The sequence below is a fragment of the Varroa destructor genome, unplaced genomic scaffold (assembly GCF_002443255.2).
Source record: "Varroa destructor unplaced genomic scaffold, Vdes_3.0 BEIS01000003.1, whole genome shotgun sequence".
Lineage (NCBI taxonomy): Eukaryota > Metazoa > Arthropoda > Arachnida > Mesostigmata > Varroidae > Varroa > Varroa destructor.
In genome coordinates, this window is record NW_019211456.1 from 35,084,950 (window position 1) to 35,101,400 (window position 16,451).

At 39.3% G+C, this 16,451-nt stretch overlaps 1 protein-coding gene across 8 annotated transcripts in view; it reads left to right on the forward strand.

Annotated features, from left to right (window-relative positions):
• sl (small wing phospholipase C gamma 1) overlaps positions 1-16,451 on the forward strand; it is an 83,745-nt gene that overhangs the window by 20,317 nt on the left and 46,977 nt on the right. For 6 of the 8 annotated variants that reach the window (XR_002671712.2, XM_022796372.2, XM_022796371.2 and 3 more), the window contains exons 2-3: positions 3,032-3,181; positions 15,842-16,017. Coding sequence is in view for 6 of the 8 variants with exons in the window: in XM_022796372.2 (XP_022652107.1) it covers positions 3,032-3,181; positions 15,842-16,017 (326 nt within the window). In the remaining 2 variants the exon portion in view is untranslated. Of the gene's footprint in view, positions 1-3,031; positions 3,182-8,891; positions 9,032-15,841; positions 16,018-16,451 lie in introns of those variants that run through there. The other 2 variants (XM_086985714.1, XM_086985715.1) reach the window with 2 other exon arrangements.

Here is a 16,451-nt window from a genome sequence, read left to right on the forward strand (position 1 = left end):
CATAAAAAAAAAAACGAGACTTTTCTCCTTAAAGAAAGACACTGAGTTTAACATATTTGGCTAGCTGGCTAGAGTAATTTTTTGTATACTTAGATTTTTTCTAGTGTTGAAGCTAAACAATTAAACACGATTTTTTCTCGCATACTGTATCTAGTGATATCGGCATTGTTACTGAAGTTATTTTACATATGCTTGCCTTTTTCCTTCGAGCATGGCTTCTGAAGCAATACGCCAGACTAGCACTTATAAAAGTGTAGTCAAACTACTCTAAGCTCTCTATTGACGATGTCGAGTAAAAGTGACAGTTTCTCCTGTTCATTTATCCTAACTTTTCCTTTTGCTGAACTTAAAACACTTACCGCTATCACAGACGAGTCGCTCTTGATTGATTGCCTCGACTTTCTACGAGGCGTAACAAAATACCACAGCCTAGTTGTATGGTTTTGTTGCCTTTTTCATATTCTTTTCGTGGAATCTGCCGTGTGTGTTATCAGCAGTTACATCAATGAATATAAATAAGACCCGTAATATAACTAAAAATTATTTTTGATTTATGTAACATGTGGGTGTGTTAACGATTTCAGACTAATTAACATGCGAAATCGTGCTGGATTTTTTTGGGGGTAAATAGTCTCATTTTGACAACTCATCTCGATAGAAGGTTAATAAATCCACCAGTCCAATAATAGAACATGCAGACGATCCAACTGAGTATGGTAACAAGAAACAACCATGGGTCAGGGCAGAAATAAGCTACCGCCTCAAAGGTGCCGTTACTCAACCCCACAGAGACAAGAACAGGACCGCCTTCAGAAATTACTGCATCCAGTGTTTTGCTTCCCCTTACGGGTTTCCCCTTACCCTCTGAAAAACCAATTTTTTACTCGTGTCCTTCGAAACGATCTTGATTTGATCGATGCAACGACAACGTTGCCGCACAAAGTTTACGATCTCGACTCGTCAGCGCTTCTCAGATTTCCTGCCACCAACGTTCTCTGGGGCGCGGATCTGTGGTACGGCGAGGAAACGGCTAAGAATCATTTTGCCGATTCGATCGGCGTCCCCCTTCCGTTTGCAGATCCGAAAACACTGCAACGCCTCATATTTGTAGCTGGCTTTGGCAACCGTTCCCTTTTTTCTGCCAATTTGTGCGGACGCCCGTCTGCTCCTTTTCTTCGCGAAACTTTGAAACATTGTGTTTTTTTCACAGTGAGTTTTATTCTTCTGGCTTCCTATCATTACGAAAAATTAAATTGGGTTCGCGTAATCATTTGGACAAATGGCTTTCGCGTCACACTTGAGTGTCTATAACGTTAATGCGATGCCTTTACGGTGGCAGTGAAACTTTTTTGACAAGCCTGATTAAAATGAAATGAAGCTGTGGAAGGACAAAGTGACGTAAAAACACTAGAACCCCCAAAGCAGACTACTGGATTATAAATCATCACGAAATCAGGTTGGATTGGTGGAACATCGGTGTTTTGATACGTGCGTCCACTGAGTAACACCAATAACAGCATGTGGGGACTCGAGGGGAAGAATGCAACTGGGCTCGCTTCAAACTCGCATTGAGTTTCTCGGGAAGATTCCATTGCCTGTGCCAGTTGCAGATGAATGATGACTGCTCGCCCGACACTTCGCTGAATAACAAAATATTAGACCAACTAGGATTATATTGATTGAATAGTTAAAACCATTACCCCTTACGACAAATGGGGTTGCTCTGAACAGTGTACTCGGTCAAGTGTAGTGGTAGCTGTTTCTCAACGGTTTTCTCCTGCAAGATCTTCGCGGGAGACGAAACTTTACCTACAAAATATTTTGAAATCTGCAAGAATAGTTCGAGTGGACTTACAACTCAGTCTAAATAGGATTTCTACGAACATTCTTTAAAAGTTGAGCTGTGAAATGGATTCGTTCGCCATGTAAAAGTAATTACAATGAATCGACTGCTTGTTTGGAGAATATAATGAATGGAAATTATTTTGCCACAATTTGTAATGATATATAAACAACCTATATACACCTATTGAAACACCTATATAAAGAACGATACGCTATTTTTTTTTAATATCGAAATGTCGTTAAATAAAAACTACGGCTCTGAGTATCCCATTTGCATGCATCTCTCATAGTTACTAGCAACATGTCTGCCTATAGAGCTACCACAATCAATAATTCAGATCGCATCACAGAACTGTTTGACTGATTGCTCAATGTTTTTTTCAGCTCGAATTCGAAAAAGTAAACAATTTCAAACAAATTGTTAATAATTAAGGGTCTTTTTAAACGCGTGACTGAAATATCTGTTATCTGCTATAGAAATGCGATTGTTGGTTGACTCCTTCCGCCAGCGAGCGTCTTTCATCTATCTTTAAAACGTTACTTAGGTTTTCTGTCACTCTACGACAGTTTCTACGTCAGCATCGAGACGGAACTTCTGCGTATGCACTAATGTTCAGCTTCAAGTACGTGTACAAGCCTATATATATATATAATCGCTAATTATTTTAACGTGGCCATCTCATTCTATATAAAGCACCGTGCAGGATGCACGTGTTTCGCAAAAAAGCCGATGATTTCCGAACGATCGGTGTAAAACTGGCAGCCGTGGAGCCACGCAAGTGACTGCATAGGTATTGAGAGTCTGCTAGGGAATGAGGCCACAGGAATGTACGGAGTGAATTTTATGGATGACATTGAGCCTGTGGAGTTGAAACCGTTGATTCACTGTAATAATTTAAAAGCTAGCTGCTAGTTATCTTCAAGCTAGCTTACGTGATAGTGGTCCGATAGAATTTAATCTCCTTAGCCGTCAAGTGGATATAATGAAGCTGATCGTCAGGGTTCAAATAACTCAATTAGCGAATCTATTTCCACGGGCCATACATGGCCTACTTGTTCCTAGATATAACTCCTCTAATTATAAGTTTCAATTTAATCCGATTATCCGGGCGAACGATCCATGAGTTATTCTGAAGCTAATTCTTAGAATATTTGTTTTTTCATTGTCTCTTGTATAAAATTTCAGTGGACCTCCGTGAGGTGAAAGAGATCCGCGAGGGACCAAACTCCAAGCTGTTTGAGCGCTGGCCAGACGATGCCAAACGATGGGATCCCAAAGCTTGCTTTGTCATTCTCTACGGAAGCTCTTTCCGTTTAAAATGCTTGTCGTGTGTTGGTAAGTGCCTTGATAATTTATAGGGAGCGTATTAGAATAAATATTATATCGTAAGTGCTTATTATGACGTAAAAGATTATCTATCGGGTTCTACAAACTTCGTTATATGACATTACGCTCCTGCGAAAGTTCCCGTGACTATGGATCCTTATCTATAGACAAGGGTGATAAAAAGGAAACACTGAAAATCTACCTACATACACTTACAAGTACAGGGAGGTGTTATTATTAGGATATACGACGCGAAATCAACGAAGAAAAATTAGCCGTATACTGCCCTTACACCACAACGCTTCATTGAAAAATGAATCAGTTAGCTACTCTTTGTCATTATCCTTTTGTCCTTTTTCACAGATGATTGACTGAACAGAGCTGGCATCGGTGGCTCATATGAGGTTCGCTGTCAAAAAAATAGGAAATTTCATTCCTACATGTACAACGCTTTACACATCATTTAGGCTAGATTAATTTTTGCTACATTTTGGAACAAATAGGTAATGATATAGGACTATGACTGAGTGGTGTCCTAACCCACAATTTTTCTTATAATTTCATCAATGTCACTAAGTATTTCTTATGCTGGAGGAGCCTTTGAGCCGGCCACGCTGTGTCGTTCGTAAACGAAAATTGTTTCAGTCCATCAGTCGTTACTGATCAATTAACAAGTCCACCGGTTTTGAATGCTTCGTACCGCTGTTTTTCTTAACGGCACGAGTGAGAAATATGCGTATAAAACTTCAGGGACCATATGTATATATAATTTTTATATAATAAATACATATTTATATTTATTGTTTATATATCTATACATTATATAAATTTTTATATACTAAATAAAATATATAAAAATTATACCTACATATATATGTATATAGGTATAATTCATGATTCCTAAGTGTAATTAAAAAGAGATCGTCTTTTTTATTATTATGATTATGGTAATTTCATCCTGGAATTTAATTTACAGAAAAGTCAAATTTGTCCCAACGATTTTATTAAGTGTCTTATATTTTATTTACTATTATTATATTTTATTAAGAAATTAAGTGAACGCTTACTCGTCACGGCTGTGACGAGTCCAAAACAAGTTTTGCAACAGGCAAAAAGAAACAAAGAAAAATATCACCTTGTACTCATATGAACATGATCGTTGTTATTGTTTCAACTTTACTTTTTCGTTGCGACAAATTTCAGTTTGACTTTTCTGTAATTACGATATAAACAAAGACAAAAAAAAAACATTAAAAAAAGATTACACTTAGAGATCATGAATTATACTCCAAATGTTATTAAACTCAAGGCTTGCGTGTAAATAAAGGTTGTAGAAATATCGTGCGGTGGTGATCAGAAGAGAGAGATTTTTCAACTTTAATCAGCATTCCGTAGGTTCAAAATGTTTGTTTCATCGCAAACTCAAATGGAAATTGTATTACTGGCGCTTTGCCAATTAGTCTCGCTGCCTGTTTTTTCCAAATATACTGAGAAATTGAATTATTATTGTATCTGTTCTAAGTATAGATAGTCACTTCAATCATTATTTTCACATGGTAAGCTGTCTGGTCGGCATGTACCCCAAATCACACTTTTCGGATTCAACTACTGTTTATGTACACTGGCAAAATTTGGACACTCGATCTAAGGAAGAATTCTGTAAACGTAATTTTTTAAATAGTCGTAAGCTTAGATGACAGCGGTTACCTTTTTTATCGGCTACGTATTAAGTATCGTAGGTTTAGAGTGAGTTTCCCATCCAATGACCACATCCTTTCAAGTGTTTTACATATTCAATCTTGCTTCTGAACAAAAGGAAAATATTATTATTTCAATAAACACTTCTCGACTCTTATCATTAATATGGTATATTAGAAAGCGTTCTTTCGAATGTATCTCCTATAAAGGACGTATTAGGAATAATTATTACATCAGTGTAGGCAGGATTGGGCTCGCCTGCTTGCCTATAATTCTAATACAGATAACAGTATGCACACGTTCGAGACTACGTAGGAAGCTCACCATAACGATACAGATTATGTCTCACGAAGACATGACGAATTTGTTAGATCTAAGCATGAGTAATGGTAAAAGCGTTTTATTTGGTGCATTCGAGAGTGTTGCGCACATTAAGGGTTTCGTGAGACGGAGCAAGTTACTTCCCAGTTCTGTTTAAACCCCTTCTTGATGAACAAATGACTTTCAGCAGGAGTCAGCTTTACCAGTGGACTCTCGTACCATCATCCAGCGTGTCATGCCAATTAGTGGGGGATATTGAGTGAACCAAAGTTTTGCCTTCCTCTAGAAGAGGTCGGTGACTGACCACGTGTAGAACGACTTGAATCTGCTACAGCATCCCAACGTAGAGATTGCCTATTTTGGACACCGGCTCTAACTGTCCCTTGAAATACAATTTGAATGAATGTGATTCTTAAACGATCGCTGCAACCTTTATTATCACATGGGAATTTACTCGCTAAATTCAGGGACACATGGAATGGTCCGCTTCTGAAACTGCGTGCTTGTTGGCACCGCACTTGGAAGACTCCTATATAAGCTAAATGCATGTATACAATGGAATTGTTTCACAAATTTGAGGGAATGTCAGTTCGGTACTGTGTGTGCGTCAATCACCAATTTCGTTAATAACAAATTCCGAGGTGAAAATAGTAGTTATCTGCCGAGCCCTTGGTCCTGTTGTAGGTACAGGTACCCCCTTGTAAAATATGCTGTTGCTAATTAACAGGGTCGTATACATGATCGCCTTATTAATCATTGCGTAATAGCAGGAAAAACGGACGGATATACCATTTAGAGTTGAATTTATATCTGACGGCAGACAAATTATGACAAATCTGCCACTCCATGCAGAATCTAAATTCATATGCAAGTATGATCACTTGCTTATAATGTTGCTGAAGCTTAGCTCTGTCTCTTTTAATAAAAGTATCTCCCATCTATAGATTTGGAAACTGTTCTACAAAAACAAAAATTAATTTTTTCAAATATGTAGAAAATTGGAAAATAGGAAAGATTCTCATGCGCATAAGGCTAAACATCAAGTAATTTTTGACGACATATGTAAAAAAAAACTCAACGCAAAGGTGGACATTTTAGTAAAAAGGGGCGAACTGTTTTTTTTTTTTTTTTAGAACTGTATATAAAAGGAAAACTACAGATAATATTGTTATATGACCAAATTCTTCCGTGAATCATTTTATGAGCTTCTCAAAAATGTATATGATAGGTCTTGTGATGCAATGCAATACTTGTCATAACTTTGCATAAGTCTATATTCGATGTCTAATCTGTCAAAATTCTTGATCGTCCTGAAGGCTACATCGACGTACTTAATATAAGGTTCAATCGAAAAGATTCTGCTTTAATGGCAATATGCCCACGTTGATATTGAGACGTTTCTTTTTAATATTTACCCATTTTTGAGGGAATCATTTTTGCGCTTTAAAACGTTTGTACGTAGCAAAATACGTGCTGATGCAAGAGGCGAGAAAAGTAGCCAGGTCTCTTCAGTCAGCTATTTCTGCATTATGCGACGTTATGGTGCTTAGGTAATAGAACCCAGCTTTGGCACAAACAATAGGATAATTAACTGCTTTTTTAAGGCTATAAACAAACTATCCGTTTGTTGGCTGACAGAAGAAGTTTTAAATGGGCATAGCTACAGATACAGTTCCTCAAACATTTTGCCTGATTGATCAGCAAAGCAGAAGCAATGGAAAAGAAAGCCAGTCTGTGCTACTGATGTAAATAGTGTGTGATGCAAGAAGCTTAAGTAGTACTTTTATCCTACGTGTCTTCGTCTCGTATGGGTCGAGCTGCCTTACGGTAACCCCGCTTTTTTAGATAACTTCCTTCGCACCTAAATTGCATTATGATAGAACCTATTGCCTGGGCATCGGCAACGTTCTATTATTACTACCACTTTACCATCACCACCACGGTGATGTACTTACTGCTGTTGGACGCAATGAACTTTTTTCGTGTCATTGAAGATAGCATTGACGTCGATGGACGTTGGAGCATTTCGGCTGTATAGAAAGTTAAAGATACAGTCGAGGTACATAGAAATCTGACTTTAGCTGGTATAATATTTTATTTAGAAAATGCTTCAACGTTTGGCAAACGAACTTTTACCATGGTGTTGTAGACGGTAATGTTGATCCGTTGTAATGTATACCGTTTCATATATCGTAGAAATCACCAAATATTTATATACTGCTTTCGAGGGAACTTAAGGATGATCACAACAGTGAAGATACGAAACTGTGTGATGATTGTCTACTTAATCGTCTGCAAAAAGCTGAAAAGGTGCTAAAGATGAAATCTAGCTTTGAAGGGTTGTTACGCAGGTATTGCAGCAATGTTTACCAGCCTCGATAGCACTGGCCATAAGTAAAGTTATAAACATACCAATATTCAGGCCTGCAGAAGCTCGCGAGACTATGGAATAAACTGTCTGTATTTGGTTGTTTTTTTTATGAAAAACGTGGTAGTGGATTACTTAGGCACGATGATATATCTAACTGCTATGTGGACTTTTTACCCACGAAAATGCAAGGATACCATAGGCCTACTTGAGTTAGGACACGGCCGCGAATTAAAGAGTTGGAAAAAAAAATGAATACTTCTATCTATATTGAATGGTTCAGGTTCATATTAGTTGAAATTATCTATATGCTTTCTACAAAGGGTTTCCTCAGCCGTGCGTTGTGAAGGTTAGACATTTTCAAATAATACAAATAACTTTTAAAGTCAACCAATACGAATAGACGTTCTTCTAATTTTTCATACTGGATTTCTTATCGTTGAATGGTAGCGAACTTAGCTATCGTAAACACAAAGACCTTGACCTAATGGAAAGTTAGTATCACAGCGCGTGACGAAGAGGTGGGCATAGCTTCTCAGGACACCGATAATTATGAGAGTAGGCCATCCGTACATAAGAAGGTTGCTGTCGTTGTTCTCAACCTCCGGTGGAAACTTTGAAGCTATCTGATCCATATGAAGATGGTGGTATTCGCGTTCGTTATGCAGTAATCTCAGTGGGGTCAAAAGTTCGATGGATCCAGGAAGATCAGACTGATGAGCGCGGCAAATATTTATTGAGATGTATTTACTGTTAAGCTATACTTACAAGCGGTTTTGAACAAACAGCTCCTTTTCAACGATGCGGCCATGGGGAATTTATGCGTCTTTGCCAACTAATTATTAAAAAAAAAACCTATCAGCTTTGATCGTTTTGAACTATAACTTGAAGACGTCTGCTATAACAGTAGTTCAGAATATGAACTCAATCAGCCTAGTTAGTGACAGCGAAGAACAATGAAGACTATACTTAGTATACCGAACGAATATTATTAATAACAGCCCAGTCGTAAACATGTTGTACACATCTTTAATCAATTTTCCACTTCCTTCGCTGAGGGTAGGACACAGACATGTGAACAAATGTTGCATAGGGATTTTTGGCCCGTGCTGGCCGGACAGCAAAAAACAGTTCAGTCCCGCCTCGATTGCCCAGACAAGCAATTGTCCGTTTGAAGGCATATTTACGAGATGTGTCCATATCCATGTCTGCACTTTGAGACCACGCAGTCTTTTGATACGGTGTTGAATTTATTTCTGACACGCTGACCGTCTTGTTAGTGTCACACTGTAATTTAAATATATGTCCATACATACTTGTTTATCTGTGTAGGTACGTTTTCCTGTAGATTACAAGAACACTGTGGAGGAGTTCTCTACAGGATTGGGTGACTAACGTGGACGAGGATCTTTGGGAGAATGTTTGAGTTCAGCGTGTCGAACAGGTGCTCAGGAACAGGAACGAACAGGAAGGTATGAAGTTTCCTACTAGCAAACGGTAGCGGTGGAGAAGCTGTACCATCGAAATGGGAGGAGGCCCAGGTCGGATTTATAGGGTGGGAACTGAAAAGCGCAGAAGAAGAAATAGGTGCAATTTACAGGAAAGGTAACGAAATCTGTTAGCTAGCTGGTTTTGTGATGTCCCGCGGAGAAAGCAACCGCTATATTAATGTGACTGGCCTGCGGTAGCTCCAGGAAACGATGAAACGACGGCGTTTAAGGTTGTGACGGTTGACGACAAATCCCCCTTTTTCTCGGGGCCTAACTTACCCCAGGGGTGGGTTTGGTGGTCTCCCGCGAATCCTTAGGGGGCGCGGACGGCTTACAAAAACTGTTGGGTTGATCCGGGTTCTAGCAGTTTCCGTTCCACCTCCTTCAAAGTTTTGTTGGGGTAGCTTGACACCTAAACGAGTCATGTGTAGGTACAAGACTTGCGCTATCGGCCTAGTGAAAAAAGTCGTTTGGGTATGTATCTGTGTGGATATGCTAGCTTTTGACTGCGTACGCACCTACAATAGCGGTTGATCCCGGCTCTCCAAGGAACATTTACCTGTGCCACGCTATTGCTTGCCATTTTCAGCTAATACCTATATATAACATGGATACCGGCTAATTTGAATGTATAACAAAGTGACTGAATCGCAGGATTTCCTGTTGTATAGAAAACAAGAATAGTGCGGTGTTTGTTAGCTGGCACGTGTTAGTCGAATAACAATAGCAAAAGTGACCATGGCTATAATATCAATATCATCATAATCATAATAATAATAATTAGTAAGAACAGCAACCCGAATGACACCGATAACGGTGCATTAAATGGTTATAAATTAAAATGGACTCGATGGATAAGACAAAAGAGTGAATTTTTTGTTGATTTTAATTGGGGTGGCGTATTCTCTTATTGCTGCAACTCAAAGAAGCGGACGGCCAGTGCTGGATGATTGCAATATGGTGTATGATCACGTGGAATTTTCAAGAGCCATGACGATTTTATTAGAACCGCCAGATGCGCATAAAGTAACACACACATCTCAGTCGGGAAGGTGCTGAATAGATTAGCCTGGGAAGGGCGCTGGTCGACCACTCCGTGTACCCCTGTGGTTCGTCCAGCGGCTGTAGCGTTAAGCAGATGAGCACTAGACGTTCCGAATGTGACTGCGCCAATGGAGTTTGTTTGAGAGAGGAAAAAAAAAAAGTCAGACAGCCTGCGCCGATAACCAAAGGCAACGCCGATATTGACGAAAACGAGGATGATAGCCGGGAAATGGAATCCACACGAAGAATTGTTTTAACGGAGGTGCGGGTAGACCCTGAACGAAGAAACGACTAACCAAATGGGCAAAAACATGGCAGGAAGTTGCGACAGTATGGCAACGAGCTGCTGGTGCGCAGATGTCCTGCAGCAAACATACAGTAGAAGCGATCCGCCAGAATAAGGGAGTCTAGATTGAAAGCCTTCACGTACTTCTCTCAGGGCTTTCGAAGGGAAGAAGATTGCAATCGAAAAATGAACGGAGGACGGCGGCATGAGCCCAGTGGTAGGATAAGAGGGTCAGGGAGGCTAGGAAGACAACGGTGGATGGTAACATTCGAACAATGTCGAACGAGTCCAAACCAGAGAATTAGGAGCGATGAAAACGGGAACAACGTTAGGATTCAGAGTCCGTTGGGAAAGAATAGTTGATCAGAAACAAGTCGTTCTGCTTCAGTACGTAACTTATTTCGACTTAAAAAGAGCGTGCTCATTCGGCACACATGAGCCAATGGACTGCGGCGGGAATATATTTACTGGTGTTCGAAGAGGAACGTGGTTAGCATTTGCCTGTAGCACGATGCACATGTAATCTAGCCGCCGTGGCAGGAAATTGTTTTGTTTTTTCACTGGCACTTCGTTCGTTCATATGATCTGTGACGAGACACCGAGATCAAAATTACTGGAAGACAATAAAAGTTAAATCGCCGTTTTTCTATTATGGAAAACTTTGCAAATCATTTTGAGGTGAGTCGTCTGCTCGTTACGAAGCCAAGCCTTCCACTACTGTTCTAACTCTTTATAATGCTAGCAAAAATATAGCATCTCGAGAGCTTTCTCAACTTGTTTTCTACGCACTCGTACACACGTTTATTGAGCCCTCGTGCAATTGTGTGCATGTTTGCGGTGGACAACGTGCATGAGCGCCATAGTGTACGCCTATGCTTTATACAGAATAAGGACAGACGGAGTCTATGGTCAAAACGCGCATAGTTACGCTAGAAAGGAGATGACTGCGAGACGTTGCGCAGAAAACCTTACGAGTGATTGGCTCCTATAGTATTTCGTGGCACGCTCGGATGGAACAAAATAAGTGGCCCTTATTTATTTATTAGTAAGACGGAGTGTACTTTGTTTGCCTTCCGGACCATGTGACTTTCCAGGGGCTTATTGGTTTGAACTTGCCCCAACTTGTTCCGAAGGTTTACTTTACTCGGATGAATGCTTGCTTCCACGACTCCGGCTGAAGCTGAAGGTCTCATGACAGAAATCTAATAAGATAATAATTTGCTGAAGAAACGGCAATCCTTAGCCGATGCAGGCAATCGCGCTTGCGTGTGCCAGAACCATCACTGTTCGCTTTTTATATTTCATTATATATATTAGTAGAAATTAAATATATAGCTGTTATTTATATAGAGTGGTGTATCTTATATTAGGCATCCAGGGTCTTATAACGTTTTAGGTTTGAAGTCCACAACACGTTATTTCGTAAGCTATCGGGACCGCATCCAAGTGCTCATTCTACTAGGATAAAAGAGACAGGAAGATTTTCTGTCTAAGCCTACTAGCATCGATCTTGATGCGCTTTTTTTTTATTGTACAGTCACACTGTTACTTTTCGCCTCCTAGATAATGTGTAGTTCACAAAGATAATCTGATGAATACGAAAAGTTAGAAATATACTACTCCTGTGCGCTGGCGCGGAAACGCCGCCTTGTGTGTCCGTTGTGGTAAGTAGATTGCCGCAAGAGTTTAGTGGCCTCGTTCGTGTTTTTTTAGGAAGACAATTTTGCTTTTAGCTGGTGTAATGGGCAGCTGTTGTTGGTTGTATACACATCGTAGTCTAAAGGTCGTCTGCTATGTTTGACTGGGCTGACTGCCTCGTTGAAAGGAAACTCATTCAAGGCCTACAGGACAGGACGATGCTTATATGGACAAACAAGTAAAGCTGAAAGGATTGTTTTGTTGGACGTAGTTAAACTGCGGGTCAATCGAGAACTTTTTTATAACGGCAAGTTGTGCATACTCATCGTTATCAAAAACCTAAGCGAAATTTATACAAACGTGTATTATAAATCCAGTTGCATTCCTGCTGTAGCTTGTCCGGAAGGATGGTATACAGACAAAGTTAGAGGGTTAGGGAAAGACAGCCTGTTAGGAAGCAACTTAAACGAACTTATGGCTAATGAAATGCGTAAAATCGACAAAATTATTCATAATAAGTAAACAGTAGGCGAAAGACTGTAAGTAGTCGTTGTTATAAACTGAACGTATTCTTTTATGGATCAACGACCATGCAGTACTGTATATATTTTTCAAGTGCTCCTACGCTATTGATGGTATCATTGAGTACGTACCGAAAAGCGTCGCTTTTCCGGCACCAGGAGACAGCTCAGGCTGTGATTTTTTTCGTTTGGTAGTAAATCTTGGCCTATTTTGCAACGCATTGGCATATTGTTACGACATTGGGCCTACGGTGTTCCGTTGTAGATCCATTTGGAACTATCGTACAATAAAGGTCATCACTGCTGTATCACGGAGATGATTTGCATCCTTAGTAAAGCAGCTGTGGCTGCAGTGACATAGCGACTGAGCTTAGTTATGAGTGGTTCATATTTTGTAGCTATTTAAAAAAAAATCTATATGGCTTGTCGAAGCTATTTTGACATTTTTCGCTGTATTTTTGTTGATTTCTAAGTTGTAGAATTGGCCTTGGTGCTCGTCCTTGGCGTGTTGTTGTTGTCGTCACCTCGTCAGCTTTAAAGCCACACGAACATACTGCGATAGCAGAATTTAAATAAGCTTACATGGCTTACAAAAAAGGTATCTAAGTTCGTAGAAAATACAGTCGACTTTTTCTTATCATATTAAGGTAAATTGGTTTACTTTATGGTATAACTATATGAATAAGATTCAGTATCTTGATTTTTTTCGCTGAGGCCGGCAGATATCAGGCTTTTTGTTTTTGCTCGCATGAAAATCCACCAACAGATACTCAGCTTCTTATTTGCTATGGTTTCTAATATGATGAAAGCAAGCGATTCCGTTCTATAGGCTCACACTTTCCCGAATTCGGACAACGGTCATATGGTAATGGTCATACGTGGCGTGTGTGCACAAAAATGCCGAAAAATCCAATTGCTAAGCTAAACACGTTTTCTCCAATGCTTTTCAATGCCCAATGTGGTTTGGGAAACTGTCTGGGACAAAACTTTCAAGCTATGCATTTTCAAACGGGTTACGCTCGGATAAAATGAGAACTTGAGCCCTTTGGGACGGTTTATGGCATTGGCAGGCCCCCTTTCGTAGAAATCGTATTCCTTACGTACACTCAAAATGGCTATATTACGAACTTTGCCAAAAAATAATTTCATAGGTTATCGAAGAACCAGGTGTATTATATAACAAAAAATCCAACAAAATTTATCTAGGCCCATTCCCTACATAAGTGTTTCTATCTAGATGCTTTCCGTTCGGTATCATATTGTTCGGCATGTTTGTATGACTAATTTTCGTTTATAAATTTTACTGAATCCATTGGTGTTTATATAACTCAGATGACTACATGACTATTTCTAGTCGACCGGAACGTTGATACCTAACTGATTATAGATTGTTTAAGTATTGTACATAATAGACATCGCCAACCTGAACGCTTCCAAACAGTTACGGGTACGGTTAATAATCTCCCAGATAACACCTATTGCAAGTTATTGTATTGATTCAATCGTTTGCTGCCCAGTAAACAAACCGCACGTGGCTGACTCCGCGATGGCACTATTCGACCCTAAATAAAACTTTTTACGAAGTACGTCGAAGAAGAATCGGCGACCAAAATGATGATTGAAGGTCTTATGAAGTAACTGCTCGAAATATCACACTTACATATGTTGAAGTATGGTAAGTGCCGAGAAGATGGCGTGCATCTATGCCGACAGCGCGGATATCGGTTCCGCTAGACCTATAGCGCATTTTTAAGTCGTTTACGATTCATCTATTTTCAAGATGCAATTGAGCAAAATGGCCACCTATCGATGGAAAATAAACTTAAACCAGGTAAAACAGACCCCACAGGTGAGCTTATGATGAAGTCATAAACTTCAAGCTTTTTTTGTTTGCGGAAACTGCTTTTAATATAATATGCAATCTCAGAAGATACGATATACTATCACGTGGTCTATTAGTACGGTTCGGCTTAAATATTCTACAACCTTCTGTTAATTTTTAAACCAATAATGGATAATGACAATTCGTATATAATTTAAAAAAGAAATTATCTTACATATTAAGACGTTCCGAAGATTCTTGGCAATAAACGAAATATGATAAAAAATTATAACCCAATCGTCAACGGTTTAAGCGGTGGCAGTATCGTCCGATAAAACCATTATTATATGCTGGCCCAAAGCAATCCCGATGGAAATATCTATTTGCTCGAGCATAAACAAGCGTCACTTTTGGCAGTGAAAAAAGAAACGGACGGGATAGATGTTAGATCGAATGACGCTCGACGAAGAAAAATCCAATACGAACTTCTTCTAGAATTAACTTCTATTTTTTTTTTTTTTTTTTTTGCCAAAACTAGTACTTACATTCAGAACTGTGCCTTCATCTACCGATATTGTATTCTTTAAATTCGAAAACAACATTTATGTGATTGGAGTTGTATCACAGAGACATTTCACCTATAACTTCTAAGCTGTGTGGTAACAGGTAACTACTAATTCATTTTTAACAACGCAACTTTTGCCAACTATGAATTTGGCGTTTACTGTAGAAAACCTAATTACTTGAAGTATACTTGGATCGAGAAGCTCGAAAGCCGCTTAAACGAATTGGTGACTTATTTAGTTAAATGTGTTTCTGTTCTAATTTGCTGGTTGATTTCCTCTTCTTTCTAGGTTTAAGTGTGCTTTAGTTACTATGCGCCCGCGAAATTGTTTTTTATTTACACCTGCAATTAGTGCATAAATAAACTTCTCAGTTAGGTAATTTTTTTTTTGGTTTTTTTTTCAACTTTAGACGTCCTATAACGTATCACTTGTTACATTTAGAAGCCACAAAGTTTCTTGACGCCTTATGAACAGTATTCCGAGGTGTGCGATCTTCTTCTGAAGCATGTGAGCTATTTCTATATTGATCTACTTGATCGATTAGTGACGTCTGCAAATAAGTGGTTAGCTTTTCTTTTTTCATATTGTCTGTGTCAATACGTTATTTTAAAGGTTTTGAGGAAAATGAAACCAAGATTAAACATTCATTGAACGATCAAACTGAGGAATTAAGCAAAGCACAGCTTGTTACATTCGCCCTAAGCTAAAACGGCGGTTACGGGTTCGAAGTTAGAGTTATTCGTTTTATATTGCACCATAGTCAAATAATTTATAACAATAATAACTGATAACATTACTTTCTTCTCGGTGGGATTCGATATGTCTACTGCGCTGCTGCTATCGTTCCTGGAATCGATTTTCTGGACGCTGTTGTTTGCTTACCATTCGGGGTACATTTACGGACATCTAACACAGCCACTTCCGTGGCGGACTGTGAGTTATGGGTCCGCGGTCTGCGATATCTCGTCGAGGACACGGTGGGAGCACCTTATCCGCTTCAAGTCGAACGTTGGCTAAGGAAAGAATTCTATACGATGACAAATTCGCGCGAAACTGTTTCGTTAAAAGATCTCAAAGCGTTCTTACCCAGGGTAAGTTCACTCTCTGTTTGGCAATCGTGTGCGGTAACGGTAGTCAGTAATAAGCAAAAAGTGATAAATAATTTTTGCTCAGAGAGGGTGCAGTAGTATAGTGGTAGGATATAGGTAACTTTCGCTTTCGAGGTGTTTCAGTTTCTGCTAAATCTGTCAACAACGTCACAGAAAACGCAATACTATTCAATACTGAGCCAAATGTGTATCGTTATCATTATCAGATCATGAAACAGCATGGTGTGGGTGATCAGTAGGCATCTCTTCGAGTGCGTTGTCTTTGGGCGGATTTGTTGAAGTCATGCTGTTTGTTGGACGTAGACCTTTTTTTCGCGCGTGCGTTCTAGAAGCTTTTTGGGTGAAAATGACGTACAGCCGCCTTCTCTTGTCAAACGTCAAATTTTAGTGTCGTTGTGTAGCTTACAATAGTGAGC